Source organism: Platichthys flesus, chromosome 15 (assembly GCF_949316205.1).
Source record: "Platichthys flesus chromosome 15, fPlaFle2.1, whole genome shotgun sequence".
Lineage (NCBI taxonomy): Eukaryota > Metazoa > Chordata > Actinopteri > Pleuronectiformes > Pleuronectidae > Platichthys > Platichthys flesus.
In genome coordinates this window covers 23,649,143-23,660,740 of record NC_084959.1, presented here as the reverse complement: position 1 = coordinate 23,660,740, position 11,598 = coordinate 23,649,143, and the positions used below count along the sequence as shown (strand labels likewise).

At 41.7% G+C, this 11,598-nt stretch overlaps 1 protein-coding gene across 4 annotated transcripts in view; it reads right to left on the bottom strand.

Annotated features, from left to right (window-relative positions):
• Positions 1-4,464: 4,464 nt before the first annotated feature.
• LOC133969210 (RAC-beta serine/threonine-protein kinase-like) overlaps positions 4,465-11,598 on the bottom strand; it is a 30,319-nt gene continuing 23,185 nt past the window's right edge. For 3 of the 4 annotated variants that reach the window (XM_062405520.1, XM_062405519.1, XM_062405522.1), the window contains 2 exons: positions 7,305-7,407; positions 4,465-7,197 (listed from right to left, as the gene is read on the bottom strand). In XM_062405520.1, coding sequence (XP_062261504.1) covers positions 7,118-7,197; positions 7,305-7,407 — 183 coding nt within the window. In that variant the 3' untranslated portion in view covers positions 4,465-7,117. Of the gene's footprint in view, positions 7,198-7,304; positions 7,408-8,795; positions 8,944-11,598 lie in introns of all 4 variants that reach the window. The other variant, XR_009924189.1, reaches the window with a different exon arrangement.

The following is an 11,598-nucleotide window of genomic DNA, read 5'->3' as shown; positions in this document are numbered from 1 at the left end:
AACTGCCATTATTTACGCAATTATTTTTAGAATACCACCTGCAAAGGGCCACAAACCAAACGTTCAATCTGTTATAAAGCACACGCAATTTAGCACTCTTTTTTGTGATTTGTGATCTTAGTAGATCAGGCCCTTATTGTATAATTTCAGGTAATGGTCGCTCCAGTATTGAAGCACCTAGTATTGAAGAAAAAAATCGCATAATCCTGATTTAGGAGGCTCCCAGGCTTGTAATTAGAAAAGTCCGGCCCATCTCTACCCTGCTTTGTGATGACTGTTGCGCCAGGAGGGGGTATCTCCCCTTTCTGTAGTACACAAATACCCTGTTAAAAGGTAGTTTTTTTAATAAGTTTTTCTTTACTCTTTTTAACTCTTGAGGGTTAAGGGCAGAGGATGTCGCACCTATGAGGCAAACTGTGATTTGTGAATATTGGCTCTACAAATTTGTTTTGACTGAGTGATAATTAAACTTTTTTAACAGAAGGGGAGTCAAGGTTTCTCTGTGTGTATCTTGTACCACTTGGCTGTGTATCCATGCAGCACAGGACTTTTATTGGCCTCTAGTCTAGTAATAACCGTATTCACTTCCTCACTTGTAATTGCTGCAGTTGTGGCTTCATTTTGAGGATCAGATACTGTTGGAAGTTCAATCCCCCCAAGCAAAGATTTTGCCTGAGCATCATTATCTAGTTTTTAGGCCCCGAGCACCGAATGGTGAGAGGCCCTTTTGAAATTGTAAGGATTATTCTGAGCGTAGTGAATGGGCTTTTTGAGGGTTTCAATGTGCTCAAAAAGTTTCTAAACTTTGCAGTAAATTAGAGAGTGGTGAAAATGTATGTATTCTGGAGTATTTGGAAATGGGCATGGCAAAATGGATCAACAGCCCTTAGGTTTCCCCTTGACCGATCTTCACCAAAATCTGGACAAAGGTGTATCCTGACCAGTCATGAAAAAAAAAAAAGGAGCATTATGAAAAAAGCAACAGGTAGCCCGCCGTTTTTGATTTAATGGCCATTTTGGCCATTTTGGCGTATTTTACTTTGACGTACTTGTCCCAGGGCTTTCATCAGATCAACTTCAAATTCTTCTGAGTGTCATCACAACAAGATGGTGTGACCGTGGCTTGGCATCAAAGCTTGATTAAATGCCATCAAAACACGAGGTTCTGTATCTCGGACATAGTGAATATAAAAAGTCTACACACCCCTGTTAAAATGCAAGGTTTTTGTGATGTAAACAAAGATAAATCCTGTTTGAACTTTTTCCACCTTTAATGTGACCTATAACGTTAACAATTCGATTGAAAAAAAAAAACTGAAATCTTTTAGGGGGGAAACTAAAAATAAAAAACTAAAATAATGTGGTTGCATAAGTGTGCTACCCGCTTATAACTGGGGATGTGTCTGTATTCAAAATTAACCAATCACATTCAAACTCATGTTAAATAGTAGTCACTCCACACCTGCCATAATTTACAGTGACTCTGATTAATCCCAAATAAAGTTCAACTGTTTAAGTAGGATTTTCCTGACATTCTCTTAGTTGCATCTTACAGCAAGAGCCATGGTCCGCTGAGAGCTTCCAAATCATCAGAGGGATCTCATTGTTGAAAGGTATCAGTCAGGAGAAGGGTAAAAAATAATTTCCAAGGCATTACGTAACTTGTTCTATTTTATGACACATGACACACAGAGCTTCTCTTTCCAGCTTCTCCTTCCTCTTCTCCATCCCTATCCCCCTTCCCTGGAATTCCTTTGCTTTATCACCCACAGTTCCAGGGCCTCTGTGGCCGCAGCATGAATTGCAGTTTGTGGATCGCGCATCGGGGGTCCCTGTGTCACGTTGGCATTGGGTACAGGCGGTGGAACAGGACCGCGGTGGTGGCTCGTGGTGGGTCCTGGTGGGCGGCGGTGGACGGTGACTGAGGTCTGGAGTGGCGTCTGGTCTGGATGGTGGATCGTGGTCCTACTGGTTGCTGACCATGGACTGTGATTGCAGCGGGAATGCTTGGCATGTCATGTTGGGGTTGTCCTTCGGGATGTTTACCCTCATCAATGCTGCTGAAACCTTTAATCTTGAAGATGTTTTCCTACATCTTCTGTCCGCCCTGGGAGAGGGATCCCTCACATGTGGCTCTCTCTGAGGTTTCTACTTATTTTTACCCTGTTAAAAGGGTTAGGGTTAATTCAATTTTTCAAATATAAAACTACATACATAGCTGTGTTTTCAAAGAGGCTAAGGCCTATAAATCCAACTCTAAAGTGGCAGCCAGGTATTAAAATATAATGCATGATAATTGTGTCCTTAGAAACAAAAACACTGCTTCATTCTTCAGTGTAACATCCAGATTAGTAAAAACAACACACACAACAGCATAACAAGTGGCCTTGGTAAACTGAACGGACATTCAAATCTGTTGAGTTAAGGTGCAAAAACTTAAAGTGCAAACAAACATGAAAATTAAAACAGGAAGACCTCTGTTACTTTAACTGAATTGTGCAAAATTATCTTTGACTTTCAGCCAATTGTGAGTGTGAGAACAGCTGCATACAGGGTACTGTGGTAGCTGTTTTTTTGCTATTCCTGCAAGCTTCCCATGTGTGTGCTGCCTTCCTGACCACCAATGTAGTGTACAATCCCCCATCTGCAATTTTAACTCCATGTAAAGGTATAGAGCCCTGTCAATGGACTCTTCCTCTTCTTCCTCTGAATCTGCATCAGAGGAGGCCAACAAGAAGGAAGACATCCTCTGCTTTTTTTGATCCTCTGTCTCTCTTCTCACAGTTGTAGAACGCATCCCACCTTTGTCCTCTCGCATCAGGCTGCGCAGTAAAACCCACACCTCACTTCTTTCCTCTTTCGGGAGGCACTTCAAGTCCTTAAACCTGGGGTCACACAGTGTCGCAATCTTCAGCATCTTCAGATTGGATGGGATCATCATCAGATGACTCCGTCATCCTGGACAGGTGGCACAAGGCTGGTAAGACCAATGAACAGGAAACATACTGCTCTCCACCCAGTAGTTCACTCACATGTCTGCAATAAAAGGTGCAGGCATGTTTTATGAAGGGCCTTAAAACAATCACTCTCACACATGCACACACACACAGTACGGGGAAATAGAAAAAAAGGAAATTCTAGCAAAGTGGAAGCACAAGTGGAGAGCAGAGAGGGAGCATAGAGTAGAATATAGGCCTCACTCAATGATACACACAAACAGTTCAAGGCTTCTTGAACTTGCCTGCATGGTTCAAGTAGCTGCTCCAACTTCTACAGTTTAGCCAGCTCTGGTCAACATCGAGATGTTGGTCTTGTGCTGAGCCAGGGTGGCAGCAAGAGGACCCTTGTTTCCAAGGCAGAATCCCACCGGGTGACAACATCTTGAACTAGCAACTCTTCCTACTGTCCTTCTGCAGTTTGCTGTGCTCTCAACTCTCAATCATTTGACGGGCTGTGTTTTGCCCAACAATCTTCCGACATTTAGCCAGTTGTGCCACTGTCCTTTCGGGCAACAGGGATGGTCCTTTGCAGACTGTGTCGGCAACCCAAAACTGCTAAGGCGTTGGTAACCTTTTCACGGACTGGTCTAGTTATTTTTCTAGAGAAGTCGTGGACTTTGGGTTTGGCGACCATCTAACCTGGGCCTGCTTTCTGTAGGGTGCTTTGCATTAAGGTGATACGTTAAAGAGCCGCTTCTGTGATAGCTAAATTCAGCTTGACAAATGCTACATTCAACTTTTGTTTTGACGATTGTTCTGTCATTTTGCCTCTTAAATAGAAACTTTCCGCCCAACAATCCCTCAGCTCTCTCCATCTTCAACTCGGTCTATCCAAGCTAACTGACTGCAGGCACGTGGCGGTTTTGTCAGGGGTCAACGCACACAGGAAGTAACAAAGTTGTGTTAACTGCGTTTAAAATATTTTATTGTATTAATCTCAGCCACAATAACCGAATAGATTAACGTGTTTACTTTGACAGCCCTAATTATTATTACTATTATCTACAAAATCATTACTAACTGTGGGCATGAGTGAGTGGTTGCTCTTCTGCAGCTCTATCCAAACATAATAATGTGATTCTCAGCTGTAGTTGACACCATTTGTGTTCACCTGAGAGTTCTTCCATGCTCCAGCAGGGCCTCATTATTAATTAATGAGGCGGAGGTAAACAGCCTGTTCTGTCTGTCTGTCTGTTCTGTCTCAGAGAGGCAGAAGAGAGGACATGGAAATACCTTTTTCTTACTTTAAACCACTGATATATTATCTTAGGAGTACCAATACCTCAAATTAAATCGATAGGTCCACTAAGTGCCACACCGAGGCCAGGCCTATCAGAAACCTTCATGTTTGAAGGTGAACTGCTGATAAACTGACACCACTCTGATAAACTGTAAACTGACTAGTGGTTGGTACCTGTTTTGCGAATGACACCGAGTGCGGGAAACAGAGCAGAGATGAGAAGAATCAAAACACAAACACAAGGGTTTATTAAGACAGTTAAACAGGTGTATTGGATCCTTGTCTTTCAGAATTACATTCATAGACAAATAGTAAATAACTGTTTGATACATTAATGTCACTGAAAAACATACATTTTTGACAAGCATTATCAACTTCCTTAAAGGGATAGTTCACAAAAAAATGTAAATTCACTCATCTACTGACTGCTATGATAATGGTGGAGTGGGTGAAGTGTTTGAGTCCACAAAACACTTAATTGGTTTCCGGGTTAAACAGCGTTGCAACCAAATCCAATACAATTGAAGTAAATGGTGATCCATTTTTCAAACGCCAAAAAAAATACACAATAGTGGGTGACACCACACGAACCGTACAGCGGCATCCATACTGCTTGTGTTGTGTCAACCAAGTGTCAGGAAGCCCCAACATACAAATTCGACTGGAAACAAGGAGATATACACCATGTTTTTAGCCCAAATGTCCTCTGATATTTACCAGAAACATCACACGCACTGCTCACAAGCTTTCGCCAAAGGGCATGCGGGGGTGCACGTTTACATCACTACATCTGCTGGCATCGCTACTTCCCGAAGCAGGTTTTAGGCATGGTGCCGTTTATAGTCAGATTTTAATGTTTGAATTTTAATTCTATTGTTTTATTAGGTTTGAAGGAGTCATGATAGACTTCAATTGTATTGGACTTGGCTGCAAAATTGTTTATCTCTGAAACTCCAAAAGTGTTTTGTGGACTCAACACACTCCTAGTGTGCACTCCTATACATCGGCATAGTGATCAGTAGATAGTAAATTAAAAAATGTCTGTGAACTATCCCTTTAATATGAGTAGGCTCAGGGAAGAGGGAGGATGAGGGAGAACAGCAAGTGGACAAGTAAAACGAGAAGATAAGAAACAAAAAATAACGGATATGATGCCAGAACAGCTTGTGTTGGTATAAGGCTCTGAGAGTAACAGGAAGCTGAGCAGGTTTTCTGCCCCAGCCTTTTATCATGACTGACACATAAACTGTATATGAAAATGATCTAACATTGTGTAACACCCAATATTGCAAATCTCTGCCAGCCTCCTGATAGCCACTTCATGTTGTTAATAACACATGGGAAGAACTGAAAACAACAAAAGACGTCCCCTGCAAGTCCACATTGCACTAAAAAACTAAATCTCACCATGGACCATGTTCATGTTCATATCAACAGCTCACTGATATCACTGGATGTTTTTTTTATAGCCCTCAAGTTATTACAAGTCCAATCCAATCTAGTGGCACATTCATGTCTGAACAATAGCAGCAGCAGTTCGGATGCACTGGAAAAATTTAAAATATATCTAATTTAGACATGACTGAGAATGTTACAGAGCAAGCTTTGGAAGCCAATAGATAATGATGTTCTAATTATGAACATGTTTTCTGAAAGTGCTAATAATTCAGTTTGGTGCTGGGGTTGGTTATACTATACATATATATATAAAGAAGGTTGTTGAAATTATATTATCTAAAAAAGGCCAAATCCAAAAACTTCATGCATACTAAAGTAAATGGGACAATTTGATTCCAACTCTCAGTATCTGACAGTTTTTGACATTTATGATACATAGGTGATACAGGCAAGCATAGAATCCACTAAGCTGTCAGCTTACTTATGAACATAGCACATCATACAGAAATAATGTCTTCTTTAAACCAGTAAGTGCTTAATGAGCCTCTTAAATAACATGGCTGCTATGTATTTATCCGTTCAAGAAAGATAAAAAATGTGTCCAAAAAATAAAAACTTCTAAATAACATATACACCTTGTGCATTAAGTTATTCCCAATTGCCAACAATTTTGGTGCCACTGACAGACCTTCTACCAAGATCACGTTTGAGGTGAGAGCGAAGTCATGTGCGAGTTATCTCTTTCCATTGCATACAATATATAAATTACCGTCCCTGTTATTTTTCACTTAGTCAAAACTGTTCTCCATGTCACTTTGATCCTTGTGTGTTTTACATTCACATGTTGTTCCTTATACACAGTGGGCAAGTGTTCTAAAAAAAACACACAATCTGTATTTGAAGCCCTTATTTTCTCAAAAACAAAACAGACACCCGAACAGACGGACAGACTGAGAGACCAAACAAACAGCCACACTTTTTCCTTACCTCAAAGATGCACCTGACTTATCACCAGTGGTAGGAGCTAGTTGTGAAGAGCACTTTGAAACATCACAAAAGAGCTGTATGACTTCTCATCACACCACAGAACAGAGAGCGTTAAAAAAAAAGTAATTTCAGCCCGAAAAGCATCAGCAGTTGTTTACAGGCCCTCCGAAGGTGCTACAGACTGAGCCTAGAGTGTGTTGTTGACTTGTGCTGACGACTATGTGAGGTACTGAAGTTACAGTGCTGCCAGTGAGGCCAGGGTTTGTCGTGTGGATAGAGAAGGTTCTACAGAGCAATAAGGCTGCCAGCTGAGGCAACAACATATAGATCTAGCTGAGACCAAAAGATGGAGGCTCTGGTCATTTTATAGCTGTAAGTGATATGGCAAAAGGTGTTCATGACTCTTCTGTGGTTGTATGTTTATGTTTGTGTGTGTGTTTGCGTGTGTGTGTGTGTGTATGCATGTGTTTGTGTGAGTGTGTCAGAGATGCTATCACTCTCTTATGCTAGCAGAATAGGAGAATTGGGGGAAGTGTGCTTGTTGGCCCGGATCCTCACAGTCCAGAGTGTTATCTGTAAAAAGACAGAAGTCCATCGTCACATTTGAACCATGAAACCAGAAGATGATCATGAATCAGCTTGTGTAGGTGCACTGCACCCCTGAGGCTAAGGATACTTACACTTGTCTGGAGGAGTGAGTGTGATGGTCTGTGCTGTGAATTCTTCATCAAAATACCGGGTGTCTGTCTCTGACGTCACTTGTGGTCTGAAGAGTGGGGTAAGCTGAAGCAGAAAGGGGAGAAGATTCAACAGTTGGCTACATGCTGGATTTTAAACAATGGTCATCTGAACTGCATTGTTCATAGAGTACATCAACTAGGGGGATATGTACCATACTATCTCTTACAAACTGAAATATCTTGCTTGAGAACTTTTTCATATGACAATGTCATGGAATTAAATACAGTTTGTATTTCATAAGTATGTTGAGCATTCATTCAAAGTTGAGCACGTAGAAGAATGCCTTGTTCATCAACTGCGCTCTCCTTTCTCATCTCGTTTAAATCCAGTGTTTTCACTTCATCTCATCTCTGACATCTCATCTGGATCATTTTCTGTTTAGCCCGATCACAAGGATGGGAAAATCCAATTTATTGAGTGACTCAAAGAGAAAAAGAGAGAGAAAGAGCGACAGAGGTAGAGATGACTATTTATTGCAGGGGTCACTAATAGGTGGACTGTGGCTCGGGTCCAGAACCAGTCGCTGTAGAATCCAGAGCCTGACCGAGAGCAAGATGAATGGGCAGTGAGAACTAAGAAATATAACCTTACATGGTGCGCTCTCAAAAGAGAAAAGACAGCGAAAAGAGAGTTTTCAAATCAAGACTGGACGGACTGTTAAATGTTCATTCTTCAGGCAGGCAGCTAAAATACAGTGTAACTGTTTCCAGAAATGAACTCCATAGGCACAAGCAGCGGGACATTCTCTGCTCAGATGTGTTCACAACAACAGAGCATTGAGGTTAGGGGTGGTGCACCATGCATAGGTAGGACGTAATGTATAAATTCTGCTGCAGAGCAGGTTGATCCCCATCACCAAAGGCTCTCTTGACATCTTTGGTGGTGATGTCATCTAGGTCATCAACACCCCCACTTGCCTGTGGTGAACCCTTTGAAGGATCTCCTGTTATTTTCTCACATCAGCTCTTCCAGACTTTCTGCAGACTTTAAACTAGGCACATGTGCATTCACACATGCAGCCCCTACAGAGAGGGTTTAGAGAATCTCCGGAGTTCGGTGGATGTCTCATATGTTCACTATTCAAAGATTTAAAATCCTGACAGGCCAAGCTAGAACTCACTTCTCTCTTCAAACAAGAAAAGGGTTGAAGCTGTTCAATTAAGATGTGTAGAACTTTATTCAGACCATTATATATTTCTTTAATTGGGACACTTGTCTAAAATGGCGCAGCGGACGGCTGCCTCTGCAATTTGGTGCGCAATGTTTTTTCCTGTATTGTTAGTTAATTCAGTTTTCAGCTTGAAAACAGGGAGCTCTTTCACCAGAGAGATGCTCATGAACATATGGGACATAACTCCGGATAATTTATATCTGAGTTTCATTGCCTCATCTGTCGAAATTTTTGACATTCTGGTCAAAGGTGCGCTCACCTTTGTTCACACGGTGAAGCGTTGGAGGAGAGGTAATCGAGCTGGTTCGGTTGTGCGTCTTCGCCGGTGGGGACTTCGCACACCGCTTCCAGGAATATTCCTCTCCAATGTGCGCTCATTGTGCAACAAACTGGACGAACTCCAGCTACTAGTTAGTGAAAACAGAGACTTCTCCTCATCTTCCGTTCTGTGCAGTTTACCAAAATAATCTCAGGTTCTAAACCAACAATCTGTATCTTACATCCCATTCCTACAAAATTACTTAAAGAAATTCTGCCCATAATTGATAGTTTGTTACTTAACACAATGGATCTTTCATTATCATCATGTCATGTACCACATTCTTTTAAAATAGCAGTAATCAAACCCCTTCTCAAAAAACCCACCCTAGACCCAGAGGTTTTAGCCAATTACAGACCAATATCTAATCTCCCCTTCATGTCTAAAATCTTAGAAAAAGTTGTAGCCAATCAGCTGTGTGAGTTTCCAGGAACATAATATACATGAAGAGTTTCAGTCTGGGTTCAGAGCAAATCAAAGCACAGAGACAGCCTTGGCAATAGTCACTAATGACCTTTTAATAGCCTTAGATCAGGGACTTGTGTCTGTCCTCGTTCTGTTTGATCTCAGTGCAGCATTCGACACAACTGACCATCTAATTTTATTACAAAGACTTAAACAGTTTATTAACATTAATGGAACTGCCCTTAACTGGTTTAAAATCATATTTTTCTGATCGCTCTCAATTTGTGCAAATTAATGATGAATCATCTGTGCGCACCAAAGTTAAAATTGTGCCCAATTTTATTCTCATTATATATGCTTCTACTAGGAAACATTATCAGGACACACTTGGTAAATTTCCACTGCTATGCGGATGACACCCAGTTATCAATCAATCAAATTTTATTTGTATAGCCCATATTCACAAATTACAATTCATCTCATAGGGCTTTAACAGGGTGTGACATCCTCTGTCCTTAACCCTCAGCAAGAGTAAGGAAAAACTACAAAAAACCCTTTTTAACAGGGTAAAAATATGTAGAAACCTCAGAGAGAGCCACATGTGAGGGATCCCTCTCCCAGGACGGACAGAAGTGCAATAGATGCCACGTGCAGGAGAACATCATCAATAATCAAAGTCTCTAGCAGCATTGATGAAGCACAGTCCATGCTCAGCAACCATCTAGACCACGATCCACCATCCAGACCAGACGCCACTTCAGTCCTCAGTCACCGTCCACCGCCGCCCACCAGGAGGACCCATCACAAGCCACCACTGCGGTCCTGGTCCACCGCCCGTGCCCAATGCCAACGCGACACAGGGTCCGCCACCAGCACCACGATCAGCCCACATGACTCAGAATCCGCCACACTGGATCCAACACCGCGACCCCCGGTGCGCGATCCACAAACCGTAATCCATGGTGCGGCCACAGAGGCCCTGGATCTGCGGGTGATAAAGCAAAGGGATTCCGGGGAAGGGGGATAGGGATGGAGAAGAGGAAGGAGAAGCTGGAAAGAGAAGCTCCGTGTGTCATGTGTCATAAAATAGAACAAGTAACGTTCTGGCGCACTAATTAGCTCTAACTATAAGCTTTATCAAAAAGGAAGGTTTTGAGCCTACTTTTAAACGAACAGATGGTGACTGCCTTCCGAACTGAAAGTGGTAGATTATTCCACAGCCGAGGGGCTTGATGGCTAAAAGCTCTGGCTCCTACTCTACTTTTAGAAAATTTAGGGACGACAAGTAGGCTTGAATTCTGGGAGCGGAGTGCTCTAGTGGGTTTATAAGGTATTAACAGCTCTTTAAGGTATAAAGGCGCTATATTATTAAGGGCCTTGAAGGTGAGGAGGAGAATTTTAAATTCTATTCTAGATTTAACTGGAAGCCAGTGTAGCGATGCTAATATTGGAGAAATGTGCTCTCTTCTCTTTGTTCTCGTCAGGACACGTGCTGCAGCATTTTGGACAAGCTGTAGAGTCTTTAACGACTTCCTGCTGGAGCCTGATAATAATGAATTACAATAGTCCAGTCTCGATGTAACAAAGGCGTGGACTAGTTTTTCTGCATCTTTTTGTGAAAGGACATGTCTAGTTTTTGAAATATTACGCAAGTGGAAAAAAGCGGTCGTAGAAATTTGTTTTAAGTGACTATTAAAGGATAAATCAGGATCGAAGATCACTCCCAAGTTCCTGACTGTTTCATTGGAAGCAAGGGCAATGTCGTCTAGCGCAGCTATATCATTAGATAATGCATCTCTAAGGTGTTTGGGGCCAAGTATTATAACCTCTGTTTTGTCTGAGTTTAATAAGAGAAAATTGCGGGTCATCCAGGTTTTTATGTCCTTGAGACATGTTCGAAGTTTAGTTAATTGATTACTTTGTTCAGGTTTTATTGACAAATATAACTGGGTGTCATCCGCATAGCAGTGGAAATTTACCGAGTGTGTCCTGATAATGTTTCCTAGTGGAAGCATATATAATGAGAATAAAATTGGGCCGAGCACAGAGCCCTGTGGAACACCATGATTAACTTTGGTGCGCACAGATGACTCATCATTAATTTGCACAAATTGGGAGCGATCAGAAAAATACGATTTAAACCAGTTAAGGGCGGTTCCATTAATGTTAATTAACTGTTTTAGTCTTTGTAATAAAATTTGATGGTCAATTGTGTCGAATGCTGCACTGAGATCTAACAGAACGAGGACAGACACAAGTCCCTGATCTGAGGCTATTTACAGGTCATTAGTGACTTTTGCCAAGGCTGTCTCTGTACTGTGATTGGCTCTAAACCCCG